Below are 23,739 nucleotides of genomic sequence, written 5' to 3'. Positions count from 1 at the left end.
ACCATTATTTTTATTTAGATATTTTAAATGTTTTTATACTGGGTGCTAACAGGCTTAGTCCAATTTAAAATGAGGATATAATTTTGTTTCAGATTGAAAATGAGTTCAGAATCATCTTTGAAATCATCACAACGCCTGGAATCAAACAATTTGAGTGACAGTGAAAGCAATGACTTACTAAACCAATTTGAAGAGGAAACTTACAGTGAAAGTACGAAACTTTCATTCCCTGAACTGCTTAGGGTACATCCAAAACTCTCGGTGTGGGGTTTTAAGTATGGCCAAAACGTTAGAGAAAATGCTATGGCTCGGGATAAAACCCTTCAGGAAAGTAGCGAAAAGAGACGGGAAAGTGAATCAGAAAGCTGCAATGGTAAGCAAATTTATTTATTTTTTGTAGTTTGTTGTATACAATGTGTTCTAGATTAGACTTGCTTATTGTAGCTTGCTACAATAGCTTAACGTGCAAAAATAGTTCAAAAAGTGCATATAAACAAACTTGAGCCATTAAAAAATTTGTTGAGCTTGTTTTGAGCAGAAAATAGATAGATAGATAGATAGAGGGACTAGCTCAAGGGATTTAGCTCAAATTTGGACTATACAGTGCGTTTTTTTTAACGCGCAACATAGGATTTCACGTGTTAAATTTTTAAGCCCATGTTAGACCATGTTATTTTGGAACTACAAGTATAAAACTTGACGGGTGGCTGTTTCTTACCCTGAAGCTTAAGTAAGTTTACCAATTCGGCCTAAAAAGTGTTAAAAAGCTTGCAAAAAATCATCTTTTTTCGAAAAGGTTTTATCGTTTCATACTCCCTGTATGCATTGTTGTTCTTTGTTGTTTTTGATTTTTTGATACTGGCACGGCAGGTAGCAGGTAAAATTTGGCGTAGAAAGTTAAAACAGGGTGATCATTAACTTTATATCAAGAAAGTTAAGAACAAAAGAAGTATTTTTATAAGTGAATGGTTCAAAGTGACCTCCGTTTGAAGCCAAACAGTATTCCAAACAATCATAAAATGCCCTTTTCACGTTCAAAAGATGTCGGGTCGTGATGCAGTCAAAATATGTCACTTTACCTGCTACCTGACCTGCCAGTATAAAAACAACAAGGAACAACAATGCATACAGGGAGTATGGAACGATAAAATCTTTTCGAAAAAAAATGATTTTTTTCCAGTTTTTAATCACTTTTTAGACCAAATTGGTAGACTTACTTAAGCTTCAGGGTACTAAAGACACACCCGTCAAGTTATAGACTTGCAGTTCCAAAATAAAATGGTCTAACATGGGCTTAAAAATTTAACACGTAAAATCCTATGTTGCGCGTTAAAAAAAACGCACTGTATGTATCTTATCATGCTCACAATATCATTGGGTGGAGCAATTTTTTGATAAGTTGTTATTTTTTGGGGTTTGGGTTCTCTTTTTTCTTTCCAAACTTCTCTTTTCTGGTGCGCCAAAAATTTCCTTATATAAAAAAATTTTGTTCAATTTAGAAACTTTTTGGTCTCTTTAATTTTTTTCTGTACCTGTCACAGTTTTCAAGAAAATTAGAAATTTATCAGGAAAAGTCACGCAATTTCTCTACCAATGTGCAGTATGAAGTTGAGACTTTTTTCTGAAATTTTCTTTTTTCTGATTACCGATATGAAAAAAGTTTCTAAATTCAATAAGGATTTTAAATTTTTAAGAAAAAAAAAAGTTAAATCTAAGGGGGTAAATCTAAAAAAAAATAAAATAAAACTTTAAGACGTAGAATACCCTGTTTAAGTTTGCGTATTAAAACATCAAACTCCCTGTATATTACTATTAAAAGGGGACGTCTACTGTATGTACAGGGTGGGCCAAATTGGACGCGTTTGAATGAGAAGTAACAGAACAGAAAAAGTAACAACCCCAAATGTGTCCCAGTATAACAAAAAAAACGAGCACACAAAATCAAAAACAACAGCTTACCCTGATATGAAAAACCTATTGCAAAACGTTGGCTTTACTGTAGAGTTTTATTTCAAAACATTGATGATTTAACTCCAGAAACCAAACATCAACTGTTCAACAGATAATCGTAAACGACAACTTTTAGAGAGAAACTGGTCAGAACAAAAAATATCTGGATAAAGTGGCAGAATCTGAAAACAGCTTAGGTTTTGGCCAAAAATCCGTTATTGCCACCGATTTCATGTAGTTGAGAAACAACACATAGTATATTAAGTATCAAGAAAATTAAGGATGCTTTACTGAATTAGCGACAAAGTTTGGTCTAATCTGAACTGTTACTGTCTATGATGTTTACACTTTTTTGTATGACGTCGTGTAAATCATCCCAATTATCTATTAAATTGAAAATATTTTAAAACATTTCCAGTTATTCTGTATTTTACTTCCCGTTCAGCTGAGCGGTAAAGCAGGTACTAGCTTCCCGGTTTTTTAGCCCTGGTAACGATGAACTCGAAGTAATCATTTCCGCGTTGAAAACAGGTCCTGTAATCACTAAGTCGAGTCGTACATAACAATATTTTAGATGCATTCTATGTGGCTATATTCACTACTTGATTGATTGAATATTTATTGAAATAATTGTTTGTTTCACACTTGTAACATTTTTAGTTTCCTAAATACAGCGGACTACATGTCTTAGTTTGCTCATCCTGTCTACTTTAGTAACAAAGTGTTTTTGAATTTATGTCCTTATGACGCTTATTTGGGCCATATTTTTGAACTTTAGGCAAGCTGTTAATACAGACTAATGCCGTCATTCATATTTTTAATAATCAAAACCCGGAATGAGTGACTCGCCTGGCTGGTTTTTCTTCACCGGCAGACGATAAAAACTGCACTAGATAATTATCATATTTAAATATTCATTTTCTTTATTACTGGCCGCTCTTCACTGTAACAACTTTACTTTAGGTTGTTAATTGCTTGATGCGCTTTACGATTAGTGCAACTCCCGGTTAGAACTAATTCGATTCTTGTTTTTGTACAGTTAAAAAAGACACAAGTGAAACAGAAGCGGGACCATCAACCTCTAAAGTTTGTACCACGGAAAAAGACCACAAAACACCACATTCTGTAAAGGAAGGACGCGGTACAAGAAGTAGGACTAGCAAAAGGAAAAACAGCGCCAAACACCAGGATTTTGGTTCTCCGCGAAAAACTCGTCGTGTTCCTATTCCATTAATGAATTGGGCGGACAGCAAGGAAGTTTGGATGTACATGGTAAGTTTCAATTCCCGTAGTAAAAGCGTTTAAAGTGCTCAAACCGTCAAGGACTTTTAATTTTTAAATGTCCTGTATCGTGCTTTTAATGTTTATGTAAACATTGGAACGTGAGAACTCAAGTTATCCCGTCTTATCTTCCTCGAGATATACTAAATAACTATAGCGGTTACGCAAAGTTTGCAATTCAAGTGAATTCAATAATGTCACTAAATATTGTTGAATTACAAATTAAAATCGGCGCCAGCTGTTTTATAGGTCAACGTAATCTGTAAAACCAATGAGTTTACGTCTTTGTGTTGTTTTGATGTCGATATGAATGAGTGCATTACTTCAGCTTCATTATTAGTTCAGGTTTATATTAAGCAACTGCAACAGAAAAATGGTTTTTAAGATATTCGTTATGTTTTTTACATAGAAAAGTTACTATGTATTATAATAATTACGTAATTAGTGGGTATAAATTTAGATCAAAGAATACTTAAGACACAACAAATTAATCAATCTTTTTTGTTCAAGTACTTTATCTGCATCTGACGATGCTTACTTTCTTAACTTAGTTAATGAGATATACAGTAAAGTGTGTAAAAGCAAAAATAACAGCCATATTTATTCAGTGTGTAACAACAAATATGAAACACCTGCAATATCTTAAAAATTGGTTATTAATTCTTCTTGGAATTTTGTACAGGATGAGTTTTTGTAATGTGACAAGCTGTGGTGGCTTGATTTTTAAACTTTGTTATACACACATTTTTTCTTGATGTCCTAAATAGAATATTTTGTTTGTACCACTTTGGTGCACTGCAAAGTGAGTTTTTCCAGGAAAGTATTGTTGTATATCATACAAAACTTGTTTACAGGATTTGTCGATAATGTAAGATCACACTGAGCAAAACACACCCTGTAAAAAATAATTAATTGTGTTAAGGAGGTAACATGCAGTGCATTTGTACTGTTATGGTAAATGCACTGCAAGAAGTAGACAAACGACATCATTCACTATAAACTTAAAATTGGAAAATAGGAATCAGGTTAGAATTTCAGAAATACAAGACATAAACGTCATACTAATAATCGTAACCATCGTCTAGACTTCGACTATTTGTTTCAAAAAAGACAATTAGGTACAAGCTAAACAGACATTCATAAACAACTGCAAAAAAGCATTTTTCAAATTTTCGAATTGTGAACAGTTAATTGACAACAATAATTGACACCTATCGAGGTTTTAGCTTTTACTCTTAAGTTTTGCCACCTTAATACAAGCAACCAATAAGGAGAGTCATTTCAGACGTTTGACACATGCATATTTTTGTTGTCAATTAACTGTTCAAAATTCGAAAATTTGAGAGAATGCTTTTTTGTATTTGTTTATGAATGTCTGTTTAGTTACTGTAGTCTGTTGTGAATGTTACTTTAGTCATTCACTATTGCACTACCGATTTTTTTTATTCAGCTTGTTTGAACACTTTCTGTGGCAAGAACTTTGCATGTCAAGGTGATATCCAAAATGCCATTTCTGTATATTTGCTCAAAAAACAATTTTGTGGCTAAAATTTTGCACACTAAATGACAAAAGGTTTAAGATACATTCATAACTGAAAATGGAAGTTATTTTTATAACCAACAACTTTCACTTAAACTTTTTTTCATTATTTTTTGCAGAAAGAGAGAAGAATTAGAGAAACTAATAACTAATAATTTTTTTGTAATGGATAATTGAATTATGTGCTATTGAAAAGAGGAGTTTTTTCCCATAAGTTGTATGTTTCCCACTGTAAATACCTACTTAAAATTGTTCATCTTGGTCAACAAATGGTGCGTTTTACAAAAACTTACTATTTTACGGCCCAAACAAATCAATGCGCTTATTACAATAGATAGGGAAGCAGTAAGTGATTAACTAGAAACTTTTTTTAAATATTTTTGGACGAGCTACCATATCCTGAAGTCCTGGGCGTATATTATGAAACACCCTGTATAATTAAGCCACAAAGTTCACATAAACATGTGGTCGAAAATTGTTAGTTTTCAGATATTTAACACAAATTTGGAGCACAAATGACTTTCTACAGGCTACATCTTTAAGCATGATGGCTGTTATTTTTCCTGTGGTCCTGTTTTTTTTTACCCCTGATTTTCCTTTACGCAAAATCAGAATTCCTGGTTCAATTTATAAACTTTTCTTTCTGTTGAATTTTCCGTATTTTTTATCGTTTTGAAGTTATTTGCAAAAGAAGTAGAAATAACATCCCACTTTTGGCTTAGTCCAGAAGTAAGTGCAGCATTTTCAATTCTATTTATAAAGTAATTAGAGAAAATTATAAAATTTGGCGTAATTATTTTGCAGATAGCTCAAAAACTGTAAAATACAAAAAAAACACAAGAAACAAAAAAGTTTCTAAATTGAATAAAGAATTATAGAAAAATGTTCTTAGCTTTTACTGGAGCACTGCAATACACTTTGATGAAGTAAAAAGGAGAGAATCACCTTGAAAATAAAATGTTTTTACAAGAGGTTTCTTAACATCATTAAGAAACCTCTTGTATATGACAGATTCTTTGACCTGACACAAAACGTCAGAAAAACGTTGATATGACGGGCAAATGTCAATTTGATTTTTGTTCGTCGAAAGCAGCCTCAAAACAAAAATAAGAAAAAGTAAATTTTCTGCAGCAAATTTTCTTGATTTTTTTGATAAAATTAGCAAAAGCAATAAATATTACTTCATAAGAATTGCGAATCTAATCACTATACATCTCTAAATTGTGTTACAGGAAACGCCAACACTGACAAATGGACGTTTTATACAATTTTCTCACAATTACGCCAATTATCTTGTTTCCGATCCGTCTTGTAGTGGATGAAGTTTTGAAAGTCATATCTAATAAAATTTCATTGAGAACAGTTTCCACCTAACAGGGGAATTTAATTAGCTGGTCTGAATCCGGGTAGCCATCAATTTATTTTGTCTAAGCAGATGAGGGTTCAAGTTTTTTAGGAAAATGTTAATGAAATATCGGTTTTTGTCAGAAATTTTGTTTTGGAATGTGTAGTTTCTATTTGTCTCCACAGAATAAACAATGATATGCATTGATAATTAAAATGACTAGAATCCGGATTTTTTTTTGCCAGTTTAAACCACAGATTTGCTAGTAATTTTACATTTTCAGTGTCTGAGAACTTGTAACATTGTTTCGAGGAGTATTTAATTGTTCACAGCCAGGCATATTAATTATAATCGCCGTATATTTTTTTCTTGCTAGTCTTTACTAGCAATTGTGATGGCATCATTTCATTATCATTAACGGTTCGAGAAAATTAAATCCTTTTTAGGGCCCCCTAATCATTCAGAAAAAGTATGATATACAGGGTATTTCAAGACAAACCAATTTATGTAAATTACGTCATGAATAATTACAATGCTAGTCTTAAATAAATTAATGGCGGGGAACTGGGCGTGATGTCACTTTTTCACAAAAAAAATTTTACCTACAAATTGTTGGTTTACATTTAAGTTTCCATGGCAGAAACTGTCTCATAAACCCAACATTTATTGCATTCTTGAAACTCAAGAATTAAAATAATCTTTTTTTATTTTGTCAGTATTGTTTTGAAAAGTTAAAAATTCTTTGCCTATGTCGCATTTTTCGGATAAATCGATATTTCTTGAGATATATGTTATTAATTAAAAAACGGCCAAAACGTCCCGAGGTATAGACGTAAACAATGCTCCCAATGTTGTTCCCAATAAAAATATATTGGTTAACTGGGGGAATATTTGAAAATTTAACTTTTTTGGACGCTCTTCTTTCCAACCCTGTATAGTACAGTTATAGTACCGGGTGACCCAATAAGACTGTTTCCTCGCCCATATCTCAGAAACCGTACGTCGTATGACTTTGGGGTTACAAAAATTACTGGGTAAATTGGCCAAGAAGAATCGCTGAAAAATATTTTCCAAGTTCTTAAAACGACCACCAGAGGTGCCAACTGCCATCTTAAATTAAAAAAATGCATTTTCTATAATTTCTGAATAACAAACTACTAAGTTTTTGTTCACATTTTTAAAGAGGACCAGTTCATCTAGGATTTTCGTAAAATAAAAATTTCAGTTATTTCAAAAAGAAAGATGGTCCCCCACCATGTTCAATTGTTTTTGTAATAACGTGCTGTAACTTCTTAGCGATTTGACCGATTTTAACAAATTTGGTATCATTGAAAATAGCATTCCTTGGGCAATAAGAATCAACCAAAGTTGATTTAGTTGAATTCTTTGCCACCAGAGGGTTAGTTTTGACCCATGATACAAATTCCAAAAAAATCAAATGGAATGATATGACTTTTTCTGTATGAAAAAGTAGACAAATAACTTCTGTATAGGCCAGTGAAAACAGTTTTTTAAAATCTTCTTTTTAAACTAAACTATTGGGAAAATTAAATGAATGGAATTTTGAAGACCAATCGCGCGGTAAGTTTTCTAAAACTAAAAATCAATTTAGCTACAAGATGAATAAGATGTTAAGCAACTTGTGAGTCTAAATAAAAATCTAAGTCTAAAAAATATGTATATATAATATGTATACTCATGTTGCTTCAAAAAAGGACTAAACGCATCCTGAACTTTATATAGAAGTCACTTTAATATTATTCTTACATTTAGTTTAAAAAGTAAGCCTAAAAACCCAAATAAGTATACTATATGCATATTCCACTTTTTTCGCATTTTTTTATTTTTCTACCATATTGCAAAAAATAAAGAAACACTTTACCCATAATGTTAGATTTGAGGCATCAAATTTTACAAAAAGTTTTTACAATTGGTTCTAAAATATGTGGAATTTGGATATAATATACCTTCTTGGGTTTTAGGTTTGCTTTTTATATTAAAAGTAATAATTAAAGTAAGAATTTTGAGAGTAATATTAAAATGATAAGTTTATCATGCGTTTCGTCCCTTTCGAGCAACATGAATATCCTGACAATATATATTTCTTTTAAATACAGTTTAAATGAAGTCTAATTAGACTCACAATTCCTTCTTTAACATCTTATTTATTTCGTAGCTAAATTTTTAATAGTTTTAGGACATTTACCGCGCGATTCTTGGCCTTCAAAGATCCATTAATCTGATTTTCCCTATATGAAAGGTTAGGAACGAGATTTTAAAAACCGGTTTTCACTAGGGGTCCTTTTTCATAAAGAAAAAGTCATATCATTCTGTTTGATTTTTTTCATTAATTTGGAATTTGGGTCATGGTATCAAAACTAGCCCCCTGGCGGAGTAAGATTCAACTATATTAACTATATTATGGTTGATTTTTATTGCCCAAGAAATGCTTTTTTCAATGATTACAAATTTGTTTTTGAAATAACTGAAATTTTTGTTTTACGAAAATGCTAGATGGTTCTCTTTAAAAATGTGAACAAAAACTTAGTAGTTTGTTATGCAAATTTTATAAAATTTGCATATGCAATTTTAAAATTTGAGATGGCAGTTGGCACCTCTCGTGGTCATTTTTAGAACTTGAAAATATTTTCCAGCGATTCTTCATGGTCAATTTACCCAGTATTTTTTTTTACCCCAAAGTCATACGACGAACGGTTCCCGAGATATGACCGAGAAACAGTCTTATATTGGGTCACCCGGTACATTAAAATCAAAGTTTTCCCATCAACTAAAAGCCAATAAATCAAGCTGAATGGTAGTCCAAACCGCATCAAAATCTGTTTTTCGTTTCGAAATGGCGAGGTTTTTAAAAAAATCAGTTTATATAAAAGTAAGGCATCTTTGTTATCATTAGAAATATTTGCTACAATGCTGGTTCTTCGATCAAAAAGTGCCTTATATTGTAGGTTTACAAAGAGGAGGCTTCCTTAAATCTGAGAAATCCAAGGTTATTTGAGGATTTCAGCAATTTCATGCCCCGAATGAGAGCTATTCTCCTCGACTGGGTTATGGAAGTATGTGAAGTATATCACTTAAGGAGGGTGACGTATTACCTCACAGTGGACTACTTTGACAGATTTCTCTCCCTACGACCTGACGTTCCTAAAAATCAACTGCAATTGGTATGATTTTCTGCTGTAGTTTGTGGCTTACCAGTTGATTGGACTTTTTTTTTTAGGTTGGTGTAACTTGCCTGTTTCTAGCCTCAAAATTGGAGGAAGTGTACCCACCAAAATTGAGTGAATTTTCTTATGTGTGTGACGGGGCATGTACTCCTGACGATATTTTAAATTGTGAACTTTTGATATTGAATAGTTTAGGCTGGGATTTGAATGTAATGACACCCAGTGATTGGCTTAATTTGTACATGCAAATACACTTTCAGGTATTTGTTGTAAAGCAGAAGTTCCTAAACTCTATATTACTGGTAATTTGCTTATAGGCTCCCCATGTAATTAAAAGGAAATTAAATGAAGACACAACTAGAAATTTCTTATTTCCTCAATATTCTGGGTATCAATTTACCAGGGCTTCGCAACTTTTAGATGCTTTTAGTCTTGATCCAGGTACAATTCACCACATTTTTAATGTTTTATTTTGTCACTACTATTTGTGATATTACAGGATTTCTTAAATTTTCGTACAGCACGCTTGCTGCTGCCGCTATGTATTTTATGTATGGTAAAAAAGTGGCACTTGATGTTTCTGGTCTCACATGGGACCAACTACAGTCTTGCGCTGAATATATGGCCGCTTTTTACCTTGTTTTAAGGGATACATCAGATCCTAAGTACGTTAGAACCGAATGTTTATATCAAAATCGTTTTTTAACACTGTATATTTCTAGATTGATGAGTTGCAAATCTGATGCGCCGCAAGATGACCAAGGGCATCCTCATTTAGCTAGTTTAAGACGTAAAGTGCCTGATTTAGTCAAAAATGAAAATCACAGTTTGCAAACGCACGTGGTCAATATGGAATACTTTGAAAAGTCGGCAATTATTAGGTAAGTACTTTTTATGTTTTTATTTTTATCTTTGTTTAACGTGTCAATTTTTTGAACATGATATTTAATGTCAATGATTTATTTTATCATGCTGCTAAAAGAAAACCGGTAAGTACTAAATTTTCCAGTAATATTGAGTGTATTTTTTGTTGTTATTTATAAAAAAGTGCTACACAACAACAGGTTTAAAATCAGTATTTACTTTGATATTACATTTAAAGCACAGCCTTTATTGTGACAATAAAAATTAAAGTTATAATAATACGTCTCTTACAATCAACCTGAATAAAGCTACTGATAGATCAAGTTAGTGACGCGTGACGTCTCTCATTTTACCTTGCATGCCTTTTTATGGCTTGATAATTAACCTTAAAATTTGAAAGTTTGACGGGTTCCTAGCCGTCCCATATACAGTATGTCCAAGATTCGATTCTCTATACAGGGATCTCGCTTCCCGTAAGAGCTACCGCAAAGGTTAAATGGGGAAAGTTTTAAAGACAAAAAACGTGCTTTTTTTAACTAGATAAAAAAACAAAATGGCGTCCATAAGAAAAAAAGAAGTTGATGATGGTATCACGAGACCGAAACGTCGGAATTGAAAACGAAATACACAGAAAGATAGTCCTTAAAAAAATGCTCTAACAATATTAAAGCCAAATTTTAAAATTAGCGAAAATACAGCACTTTTTTGAAAATGGTTGTTTTTGTTTTTTCGAAAATAATTCAAATACGAAGCAAAAATTAAATATTTTTAAAACGGTGTTGGATTGCCTATTAAATTCTCTAAAACTTTCCCCATTTAACCTAGAGAATCGAATCTTGGACATACTGTATACACTTCATAAAGAAAAGTTATTTTTCTTTTGTGGAGAATTTTTATGTTTTTTCGTGATATACTGCTTGTCGTTATACTTAAAACAACGAAGTTAATAAAATAGTAAACAAATTAAAGCTCTTCTCTAATAATTAATGGCATGGAATCCGCAGTGACCGAAGATGATCAAACCACATCAAACGGCGGTTTTTGATGATGACAAATTTGATTCTTAACTCAGTTTTAAGCCAACACATAGTGGGGGGCACTACAGCAAATAATTCACTTTAAAATCGACCTAACTTTTTTCTGGTGTTAGCCAAGTGACAACTGGAACCCGAATATCTTCTAATCAAAAATGGTATACAGGGTAATGCAAATTCGACCCTCACCATTGGGATTTCGGTTTCGGTGGGAGAGATAAGAGCAAGTTTAAATTGGGGCAAAGTTGCGCAATGATTTGCCACACAAGGTTTCGTTTTTTGGCAGTCATCATCAACTTTCCTTTTTCTTATGGGCGCCATATTGGAGTATTAGCCCACCAAATAATACGCTTTATTCTGATTTTAGTGATGTATAATAACTTATGATTTGATTCATAAATAACAAAATAATTCAATAAAAACTAATTTTACCTTAGTTGGCTTTCAGTTAATGAGACGTTTTATGAAGATTACTTGGTAGCACTTGTCACACGCAATTGGTCTGAACATACTTAGTCACAATGAGGAAAAATGAGGCAATATTATTTTAAGCTTCATCACAAATTTGATACTAAGTTAATAATATGAGAGCAAGCCAACTGTAATCAGTAGCAACTCCCCCACATAACTTTATTTAGTTAAAACTTAACCAAAACATGGCTCAATTTGGAGTGTTTCAAAATCCAATATTAAATTATTTAAACTTGTACTTAACATTGTAAAAAAATGAGGTTCCGAAATATGATGATCTTTCTCTTGGAAACATAAATGAGTGGTTTAAGTTAGAGATAATGCTAACAAATCTCTACTTCTGATTAACCTAAATAGTTCAGCAATGCTTGTGTAATAATAACATTCTGTACGGCGGTTTCTTTTCTAGATACATTTTTAACTATGCTTGAATAATGATCGTGTTTGACAAGTATTGCCAAATAATGACATTTCATAAAACGTCTCATTAACTCAAAGCCAACTAAAGTAAAATTAGTTTTTATTCAATTATTTGGTCATTTATGAAGCAAATCATAAGTTATTATACATCACTAAAATCAGAATAAAACGTACTATTTGGTGGGCTAAAAATCCAATTGGCGCCCATAAGAAAAAAGAAACTTGATGATGATTGCCAAAAAACAAAACTCTTCAAATAAAGTTAGAAATAAATAAAAACAAAAAATCTAATTTTCAGTTTTCTTCGGAAGCACTCAGAAAATCGAAATTTTCAAAACGGCATTTGGTTGAGCTTTCAACTGCGCAACTTTGCCCCAATTTAAACTTTCTCGTATTTCTTATGGTTTCTGAGATCCCAATGGTGAGTGTCTAATTTGAATTACCCTGTATACTCCTAGAAATTTGACATTATCAGATAATGTTATGTTTGTGTTATACATTTCGATTATTTCTTGTTTGATTGTCGTTGACTGTTTTATGCTGAAGACTGTAGCATTGGTTTTTTCCTTATTTACAACAAGCCTGTTTTTATAAAACCACTCTGGAACTAACTCAAAAGAGATCTTTGATTTCAAGACTGCGTCTTCAATGCTTCCTGTAATTATATTTGTATCATCTGCGTAATTTACGATATGCTGAAACGGTTCCTTGATTACGGCAGACAGATCATTGGCAAATATTATAAATAGAAGAGGGATTGTTTTCTATCTTCCAAATAACTAGCTATCAATTTTTTGGTGTTGTCCCGAATACCATACAACTCTAATTTTCTAATGAGTTTTTGTCTATCCAGACAGTCATAAGCTTTGGACAAATCCAGAAATATACCAATTTATGAATTCAAAAGGTGCCATTTGTGTAGATCTATATTTAAGAAAACCGTGCTTGCAATTACTAAAAATGTCACAATCAATCAGAATGCTGATTCATTGCCTTCTCAAAAATTTTGGAAAAGGTTGGTAATAAGCTTATTGGCCTGTAACTATCTAGGCTTTCCGGATCGCCTTTTTTATACAGTGTGTCCCTAAAGTTGCGCATAAATTTTATTAAAAATCAGGGATTTGTTTTCTGGGAAAATGCTCGGACACGTCAATATTTATTTTTTATTACGATTTTTTTGTTAATAAATTTATGTATACAGTGTGACCCAAAAACAAGTTAACGACTGTCAACTTAATTTTTTTTAATGGAAACCTCTATTTTTTATTTCATTTTTGGATTCTGCATCGAATTCCAAGTATAACCTAACCTAACCTAATTTAATAATAAAAAAAATATAAATAAAGTTGACAGTGGTAACTTACTTTTGGGTCACCCTGTATACATTAATTTATCATCAAAAAAATCGTAATCAAAAATAAATATTTACCTGTCCGAGCGTTTTCGCAAAAAACAAATCCCTGATTTTTAATAGAATTTATGCCTGACTTTATGGACACAGTGTATAATGGTTTAATGAGTGCAATTTTTAGACTATCTGGGAAGACACTAAAGCTAAAAGAATTGTTAATTATGTATGACAAAACGTTTTTCTTTTGGAGGATATTAATGCCTTGTCATAGACTATTTCTCTTCATTGTATCTTTGCTTAAAGTCTGGGTGAAATCTGGATAGCATCAGTAGGTTATCTAGTTTGCGTTTACATTCTAGTACTAGCGTCTGTGGGAGGTTTTTTGCGTGATTTTTCGTTTGCTAGTTTTCGAGGAAAATTCTGATTATGCAGGCTCAAAACAATGTTCATGAAAACATTCCACTGTTCGTTAACGTTACTTTTTATATCTCAAGCACTTCTAACCAGTCTTGTTCATTTAAGCTGCTCAAAAAAATTGCAACTATTTTCATCTGTAAAAAATCGCTTGTATAAAGAAAGGATTGTCTTTTACACTTACGTCAATCTCAAACTCAATTTTTTGCGCAACATGGACAGCCACAAAGTTCTCAAATACACTAGACCTTAAAACTTCTACATTTGAAAAGATATTATCAATACAACTAGACTATTACTTGATATTCGGGTATTATCAAAAATGGTTTGATGTACATTAAATGAGTTCAATATAGATAGTAACTCTGTTTTTGAAGTATTGTCGTTTAATAGTTCTATATTAATATCACCTGCAATAAATATTAATTTGTTTTCCTGAAAAATGTTTGTTAACAACAGCTCTATTCTATCAAGTGGGGGTGGTCTGTATACACAAATGACAATTGTTCCCACTTTACCAAATTTACATTCTATAGCTGTGTTCAGACAAAATTGCTCAAATATGGACCCACCATTAGATCTTTTTTTATTAAGTATATTTTTGAATTTTTGTTTATAGGTTTACAATTTTGAAGACAATATTTCGTTTTGATATCTTTCTGAAAGAATTTGTGGTAACAAACTTGTATTATATTTTTAAAAATTCCAGTATTTAGTAAATTAAATTAGATTACAGAAATTCAAAATCAGCTGATTTGTGTGTTTTGTAGTTGATTACATATTTCAAAAAAGCTTTAAATTAACACTACTTGAACTTTTTAAAGTCTTGAAATGCAATATTATTAATACTGTTTGTATTATTATTCCAGATTAGAACAAATGGGTCTTAAAGTAGAACGAACCTACGTCAACAAGAAGAAAGTAAACTCTCCAGAAAAACAAGTGGAACTCCTCGAAGAAGACGACACCAAAGAAAACATACCAGAAGCGCAAGACGACGATGACTTGGTTTGCATGTACGACGTTGAAAAAGTCTCGTGCGATGCAGTAGCCTTGGACGATTCGGACATAAGCATCTCAAACGTTTCATCTCCGGACGCGAATTTAATTCTCGCTGACGATAAGGCGTTGTTGACGTTCGACGAAATCTTGGACGGCATTGTAAAATGCAATCAGAGAAATATCCCAACACAAGCCTCGCCTACAAGAAAATTGTTGGAAGAAACTTTGACGAGGTTAGATGATTAGGTATGTAATTCTTTATCGATAGTAGTTATTGTCGATTTATTGTTTAAAAAGTGGGAAAGGTGTGGCAATGTTGTATATAGTTGCAACTATACGTTTAGTGCTCGATCATTGTCATCTGTTTATACCAATGCCCTCATTGGTAGTAGTGTTTTTTGTGATAAACAATTGCATTTTAACATTGTTAAGGACTTTGCGAATGGTATTGTTATTGTGAGCGGAAGTGAAATTGTATAGTGAATAGTGGTAGTGACCACACTCAGAATTGTTTATTTTCCTTTTTCGCGTATGAGTTTTAATTTTACGTGGTTAGGTAATTTTGGGTTTTTATGCAAGACTTTAAATGGCGTTATTTTTTATATTTGCAGCAGATTTACGTAATTAACCAGTGCATCATCTAGTCAAATGTGTTTATCTTCACACAAAAATTAATGGTTATATTTTTGTCTCACTTAAACTTGGTGAAAACTATTATTCATTGTTTATTAATCCAGAATTCAGTGTGGAAAATGATTTTTTTAAGATTTACAGAGTTGGTTGATTTGGGACAAAAAATTGCGTAATTGATAGTACTAAGTGTTTGACATTTCTTTAACTGTAAATTATCTTCGTTGATATACAATCATTGGAGGAACTCTTATCATGATATCCTCTAAATATACAAAGTGTCTCTGGTAGGTGCGGAAAAAATGCTACCACAAATTCCTGAGGTTTAAATATGACGATATAACCCAACTTACAGCTACAGAGTGTCAAAAGTTCAATTTCGTTTTAGTTTTTCCGAAATATTTGTCTTAATAAATGGTGTATTATCACAAAATTTGGCTAAGGGAGGTGTGAAAAAATCTGCTCTCATTTCCTTTGTCAAATGCAGAGGGCCATTGCTACGACACCTTGTACACATTTAAAACCAAATAACTTTTTTGATTAACCCTGTATTTCATTTTTTAATAAAGATTTTTTCTCCAACGTTTTTTACCTAAAAAAAGATGTACATCGTAAATGTACTTCGTGATGACCAGGTCTAAATTATTATTGTAATAAATTGAACACAATTTGAAGCGTAAGTGTTTAATTAAAATAACTCACTAAACACTAAAATGGATCACTAAAAAGTAAAAAAATACTAGTTAATGTACCGGGTGACCCAATAAGACTGTTCCTCGGCCATATCTCGGGAACAGTTCGTCGTATGATATGATATGGGGTAAAAAAAATACTGGGTAAATTGGCCATGAAGAATCGCCGGAAAATATTTTCAAGTTCTAAAAATGACCATGAGAGGTGCCAACTGCCATCTTAAATTTTAAAAGTGCTACAACAAACTACAAGGTTTTTGTTCACATTTTTAAAGAGAACCAGTTTATCTAGCATTTCCGTAAAACAAAAATTTCAGTTATTTCAAAAACAAAGTTGGGCGGGTTGTTTTTGTAAAAACCCGCTTTAACTTGTTAGAGGTTTGACCAATTTAAACAAATTTGGTATCGTTGAAAAGAGCATTCCTTGGGCCATAAGAATCAACCATAATATAGTTGAATCTTACTCCGCCAGGGGCCTAGTTTTGATACCATGACCCAAATTCCTAATTAATCAAAAAAAATCAAACGGAATGATATGACTTTTCTTTATGAAAAAGAACCCAAGTAACATCCAAATAGGCTAGGAAAAACCGTTTTTTAAAATCTCGTTCCTAACCTCAAATATTGGTAAAATCAGATTAATGGATCTTTGAAGGCCAAGAATCGCGCGGTAAATGTCCTAAAACTATTAAAAATTTTGCTGCGAAATGAATAAGATGTTACAGAAGGAATTGTGAGTCTAAATAGACTTCATATAAGCTTTATATAAAACAAATAAATATCGTCAGGACATTCATGTTGCTCGAAAGGGACGAAACGCATGATAAACTTATCACTTTAATATTACTCTCAAAATTCTTACTTCAATTCTTACTTTTAATATAAAAGTAAGACCCAAATAGGTATATTATATCCAAATTCCACATATTTCGGAACCATTTATAAAAATTTTTTGTAAAATTTGATGCCTCAAATCTAGGATTTTGGGAAAAGTGTTTCTTTATTAAAAAAAAAAATAATAAAATGCGAAAAATGTGGAATATGCATATAGTATACTTATTTGGGTTTTTAGGCTTACTTTTTAAACTAAAGGTAAGAATAATATTAAAGTGACTTTATATAAAGTTCAGGATGCGTTTAGTCCTTTTTTGAAGCAACATGAATGTTATGATAATAAATATTTTTTTAAAATGCCTAAATGAATTCTATTTAGACTCACAAGTGGCTTAACATCTTATTCATCTTGTAGCTAAATTGATTTTTGGTTTTAGAAAACTTAACGCGCGATGATTGGCCTTCAAAATTCCATTCATTTAACTTCCCCAATATTTTAGTTTAGAAACAAGATTTTGAAAAACAGTTTTTACGGGCCTATTTGGAAGTTATTTGGCTACTTTTTCATACAGAAAAAGTCATATCATTCCATTTGGATTTTTTTGGAATTCGTGTCATGGTGTCAAAACTAACCCACTGGCGGCAAAGGATTCAACTAAATGAACTATATTTTGGTTGATTCTTATTGCCCAAGGAATGCTATTTTCAACAATACCAAATTTGTAAAAATCGGTCAAATCGCTAAAAAGTTAGAGCAGGTTATTACAAAAACCATTGAAAGGCGCCCACCATCTTTCTTTTTGAAATAACTGAAATTTTTATTTTACGAAAATCTTAGATGAACTGGTCCTCTTTAAAAATGTGAACAAAAACTTAGAATGTTTGTTATGCAAAATTTATAGAAAATGCAATTTTTAAATTTAAGATGGCAGTTGGCACCTCTGTTGGTCATTTTAAGTACTTGAAAATATTTTCCAGCGATTCTTCATGGCCCATTTACCCAGTAATTTTTGTAACCCCAAAGTCATACGACGTACGGTTTCTGAGATATGGGCGAGGAACAGTCTTATTGGATCAGCCAGTACTATTAAAAAAAAAAAAAAAAAAAATACTATTACATTTTTATTATATGCCCCAAATTGAAACAAAGAAAATAGTTATTTATGTATTAAGCGCGCAAACCATGACTTTTATGCTCTGAGAATGAAGTTTGCTGCGCGACACAAAGTGGAGCGCAGCAATCATTCGAGAGCATTAAAGTCACATTGTGCGCGTAATACATACAATATTTTTTCTACAAACATCGCTAAATATCTAATACAACTAAACTTACTGCGTAGGTACTCAAAAACAGGATCAAAACTATACACAATTGAATACTGACATCAAACTGATGACACTGACATTTCCAATAATGGCATGCATTGTAGCCGTTGTTCTGGACAGCAAGCGAAAAAATGTTTATAGCTCGCTACCCTTGGCAACGCGCGATAAAGTAAACTCTTCAGTAAAGGGTAACTTTTCGTTCAGATTTGGAAGCGAAAAATGCATCATTATTGAATGTTTGTAGAAAAAAGCACATTAAATGTTTTGTTAATGTTATTATCTAGTAAAAATGATACCTAATAAGAGATTTATCAGCAACAAAAATTTCGAATGAGAGCATTAGATTTGAATTTTTAACACCACAAAGCCAAATTTTGTGACAATACACCTTTTATTAAAACAAATATTTCGGAAAAACTAAAACGAAATTGAACTTTTGACACTTTGTATCTGCGAAATTCACGACTTTTGAACTGAGGTAAGTTGGTAAGCGGCGAGAATTTGAGTGGACAATTAGTGTCATGCCATTTTTCATCAAAAACATCTTTACAGAATGAGCGGCTGACACGTTGTCACGATGAAATAATCAGTCGCTTGTGCGCCAAAGATCTACCCTTTTCTTCCGGATACTCTCAGTCTTTTCCTTCAAGTAAGACTTCTGGTTAACAATTTGCTTGTTCGAAGTCAATCGAAGAGACCAATGAGCATTGCCTTTATGCTTGACTTTACTTGGCGAGCTTTTTTAGGACGAGGAGAGCCAGGTGTTTTCCACAATCCCACGATTCATCAACCGTAATAACCTTGTAAAAAAATTTTTGAAGCTCAGTACATGCCTGCTCCTTTTGTTCGTCTGAGAAGGCGATGTACAAATTTTGCTGCCACTATTCTCATGTGCAAATCTTCTGATAAAACCCTTTGAATTGAACTCCATGATATTCCAGATATCTCACGGAGCTGATTAATGGTTCGGCGATGATATTCACGAAGGAGACCATTAATTTTGTCGACGTTTTCGTTACTTCTTGATGTTGAAGGGCGTCCTGAACGGAACCACTGTGAAAACAGTGAAAACCACTCGGAAACTCTGGTTTTACTTAGGGCAGCATTCCCATAAGCAGTGTTAAGCATTACAACAGTTTCCGCGGTCGATTTCCGCAACAGGACGAGGCGAAAAAGGAAAAGTTGTTTTACAAAGAAAATTTCTACGGACGAAATTCACAACGTAATTTCCGTTTTATTTTGTGTCCCCCTCGTAGAATAATGTTTCTTACATTTTTACCATCTGCTTGCTATTGGCCACATTAAAATGATATAGTTCTAACGAGCTTTAAAGTGTAAAACTACCAAAAACCTTTCTGCTGATAATTTGGTCAGAAACTATGGGACAACTAAGATTACTGCATAAACAACATATGTTCCACAAAGGATTTTAGTCAAAACAGCAGATTTCCATTAATTTCCTGTAGGATACATGGTCATCTAACCGTTTCTGATGATAATTTACACAAAACAATGCAAGAGAGATTTGTGGAACAACTAGGAATGACAGGTGTCAAATTTTTAATCAAGTGAGGATTTTCGTCCTGTCAATTAATCAAGAACATGGAAATTTTATGGCGAAGCGGTCATCAACAACTTGTTCCGCCTTTAGCCGGATTTGAACCAGCGTCCTTTTGCGTTCCCGGCGCAATGCTCGTAGGTTGCGAATGACTTCCGTATCTAACACCCTTCATACGATAATTTCTGAGAGTTAAGGTAAACACTGATTCCCGACAAGTCGGGCGTACTAGCTTGGTAGCTCAGTTGGCAGAGCATTGCGCCGGAAACTCAAAGAACGCTGGTTCAAAGACAGAACAAGTTTTTACTTTATTTCTTAATTAATGTCCGCTACGCTATAAAATTTCCATGCTCATTATTTAGAATAATAAAAATCAGTCAAAAATCACGAAAATGGCGAAAATTTAGCCGGCTATTTGTAGTCATTCTAGTCAATTTTCTTCAAGGCCAAAAAGTTGAAAAACAAATCGCCTGATTCGACAATAAGAAAATGTCAAAAACACGCTTGTCAAAATTATAGTAAAAGAAAATAGTTGAGAACGTCAGAACGTACCAAATTGAAACAAATAAAAATTGATTTTTTTTTAAAACTAAATTGATGATTTTAACTTTGAAACTGTGAAAAACGGTAATTTTTTACATTTGATTAAGAATTTAACTTTGCCATTTTTACGCTATTTTTTCCATTTTAAATATTTTCAGAAAGTGATTTTTTTAAAGGAAAATGTTTTTTTAAATATTTAGAGTCATCTAAGTTTTGATTATTTGGTTTGCAATTTTATAGTTGTCAAGTGTCAATTATTAAAATTCGTTTTTCTGCGCCTGTCTTTAAAAATACCCGCATGGCTATTCTCTATTTAGAAAACCATCATTATGTGTTAATTAATTCCGCAAATTCTAAAAAAACTAAAATTTAACAGAGAACAATATGTTACAAATCAGGACAAATTGTATTTTTTGATTCTGCTATAAAAAAGTAGTCTTAATTGGTTAACAAAGACAAAAATCTAGGATATCAAATGTGACGTTGTCATGTTTTAGAGAAAAAAAAAGTTACAATGACAATGTGTCAATTGCTGAATTTTCTCATCACCAATAACAACAGATTTTTGGTTATTTTCACGAAATTGCAAGACTGAACCATACCATATGATCGTAATCAGAAAATAAAGCTCTTCTCAAAAATGTACATACACATATGTAATTACAAATACAACTATGTAAGTTCCAAAATTTTGTTTTTTTAGATATCTCCGGAAGTAACTGGTATTTTTGAAACTTTAAAGCGGCATATTATTTAAACTACAAATTGCGCAACTTTGCCATTATTTAACTAACTCTGTATCTCTTAACGTTTTCGAGATTCTCATACTTACACGCGAATTTGTGGCACCCTGTAGAGGAGAAAAAAATCTAAACCGTATATTTTTTGAAAAGTGACCGACGTAACGTCAAAAAAAATAAATTTTTTAAAATCAGAAAAAAAGAGATTTTCTGATTGAACAAATAAAATACAGTGTGTCTCATTTAAAATAAAATGTCAGGAATTTTACAAGTGATTGACATAATATGTTAATTCTGACATTAGATTCTGGCAATTCAGAAACATACTACAACTTTGCTAATTTATGGTAAACTCTGCTGTCAGATAAAAATTAAGGGAGTTTGCTATTGAGTAAAATATAAACAATCACCCTGTATATATTACCCGTGTATTTTTACAATCTTTGACTCTTTCCAACGTCCTTTTCATCAATTTATTGATTAAAGTGACTAAATTGACGTATTTTGATACCATCTACCTATGCTAGAACGTTGACAGAGACACCCTGTATTTAGCTATCTTCAAACCCTTTTTTTCGAATGGTTTCCAAATTGATCAATTTTCTTCGAAATTATTTTGTTGTTATAGCTTGGTTATTGCGATTTCCTACTACAATTAAAAAAAAACATGCATTTATAGAAAATAATGCTACTTGCACGCAAACGGGTTATAGTAGCAGGTATTGCAAAATGTACAAAAAACTCAGTGAATCGATTATTTTAAATTTACTAATAGCGTCTTCGTTATTGTCTAATTATTATTGTTTTGACGTAGACAAAAAAAAAATAGTAGCAAAATACGTATGTTTTTAGGCGAAAATATTGTTGACTGAACAAGCTGAAATTCGGAGCATTGTGAAGCTGAGACAGCAATTTGAATCAGTTATATGATTCGCTCTCCGCTAAAGTTTCAAATCGAATTTTAAGTTCAGTTAAAAAAAATGAAATTACTAAATATTGAACCAAAAAAAAAAAAGAGTTTTAGTTGTGTGAGTAATTTTGTTTGTACAGATTCCTGCAATATCGCGTTTAGTGTAGTTTGGCTGTCTATTGAAGGAATTTTAAAACAGTGTGTTTGTTTCTTTGTTATTGTATTTGATTTTTATTTCTACGATTTTTTTGTTCAGTGTTTCAACGCGCTTTTGCAGGAATACTATAATTATATCATACCTAGGTTAAGAACCAATAATACGCTTCTAAAATATTGATTTATCGTAAAATATTGTCTTTATGCCAGTAGTGCACCTCTGTACATACAGTAAATTCAATAGTTAGGAAAATCTGGCACGGTTTCATTGTTTCCCTGTAAATAAGGTTTAGACGACATGCTAATTTCGGGCTCAATTAATCCTTAGTAAGTAATTTTTTCATTTATTAATTCTTTTTCTTCAATGGCTTTAAATTGCTTATACGACTTAACTACTTAAAGACTGTTTGTAACTAATTATTAATTTATTTTGACAGACTTTATGAAAAATCTTATAGCTTTTATTATTAGTAAATTGTTATAGTAAGGCAGTTTTTCTCCTGTCGCCAGTGAGAATAGCGCAAAATTAATACACTTAAGAAATTGTTTTCGATTTAGTTAATTGGTTCCTAAACGATTTAATATATTCTATTCTTCATTGTGTATTAAGGGTCTAGGTAATTATGAATTCAATTACTATTGTACGGATTTTTTTTCAAAAGTAAGCCTGTAAATATACTCATTAGAGTTTTTTCTTTAAGTGTCAATGAATTTTAAAAAATCTATAAAAAAAGCAGGCAGCATAACATATTAATATTGTTTTAGAAACTGCATGAAATAGTATATTGTACATGGTTAGAGATAACTAATTGTTTTTCCAACCAAGATAATATTGTATTGTAAAACTAAAAGTAATGCTGAATAAAATTTTTATTAAATATGTATTGGGTTTTGTTTTTTTTTTGTATTTTTCCAATTGGCCTACCCTACAAATTAAAAAACTAGTTTCTATGATTTGGAATTTTAAGTATGAGAACAAAAATATATTTTTTCAAATTCGACCAAAAATTAAACTTTCTGACGTGTCTACGAAACTTAAGTTTTTTGACTAGATTTAGGCCCCGTTTGTTTTGACCCTCCTTGGAGCGTGCAGAGCGATTTTGACGTCACGATAACGTAATTTGTCAGTTGGTCCAAATAATGTGGTTTTCTGAAGTTAGGTCATAAAATCGGTCTGCACGCTCCATAAAGCCTTAAGTTAAAAGTGATCATTTCGCAGGTAGTATGACGTAGCAACTGTGAGCGTTACTATTGGGATGTCATACTATCAATTTTTATTGTGACTAAGTATTTAGTGACAATAATTATCAAAATTATTCTATAACTTAAAGGCAAACATCCTTTTTGTGACTGTCATTTCATTGAAACTAACTGTAGTAGCTTATTTTTAAAACTGTTTTTTAAATATTCTATATTTTCATACAGATATTATTATGCTATAGGTAGGTAGGTTGGTTTAAACTCATTAAGGCCACACAATTTACACATGTAAC

The 23,739-nt window shown here is 32.0% G+C and overlaps 1 protein-coding gene across 5 annotated transcripts in view; it reads left to right on the top strand.

The window, feature by feature from the left end:
- The window catches only part of CycE (cyclin E), a 34,484-nt gene extending 11,354 nt beyond the window's left edge, over positions 1–23,130 (top strand). For 4 of the 5 annotated variants that reach the window (XM_081972918.1, XM_081972926.1, XM_081972931.1 and 1 more), the window contains exons 2-9: positions 93–373; positions 2,990–3,222; positions 9,083–9,298; positions 9,355–9,561; positions 9,619–9,742; positions 9,801–9,966; positions 10,024–10,182; positions 14,725–23,130. In XM_081972918.1, coding sequence (XP_081829044.1) covers positions 93–373; positions 2,990–3,222; positions 9,083–9,298; positions 9,355–9,561; positions 9,619–9,742; positions 9,801–9,966; positions 10,024–10,182; positions 14,725–15,103 — 1,765 coding nt within the window. In that variant the 3' untranslated portion in view covers positions 15,104–23,130. The remainder of the gene's footprint in view (positions 1–92; positions 374–2,989; positions 3,223–9,082; positions 9,299–9,354; positions 9,562–9,618; positions 9,743–9,800; positions 9,967–10,023; positions 10,183–14,724) is intronic. The other variant, XM_081972902.1, reaches the window with a different exon arrangement.
- The last annotated feature ends 609 nt before the right edge of the window (positions 23,131–23,739 follow it).

The sequence above is a fragment of the Ips typographus genome, linkage group LG1 (genome assembly GCF_016097725.1).
Source record: "Ips typographus isolate SLU linkage group LG1, UJ_Ityp_2.0, whole genome shotgun sequence".
NCBI lineage: Eukaryota > Metazoa > Arthropoda > Insecta > Coleoptera > Curculionidae > Ips > Ips typographus.
This window is presented reverse-complemented; position numbering and strand designations above follow the sequence as displayed.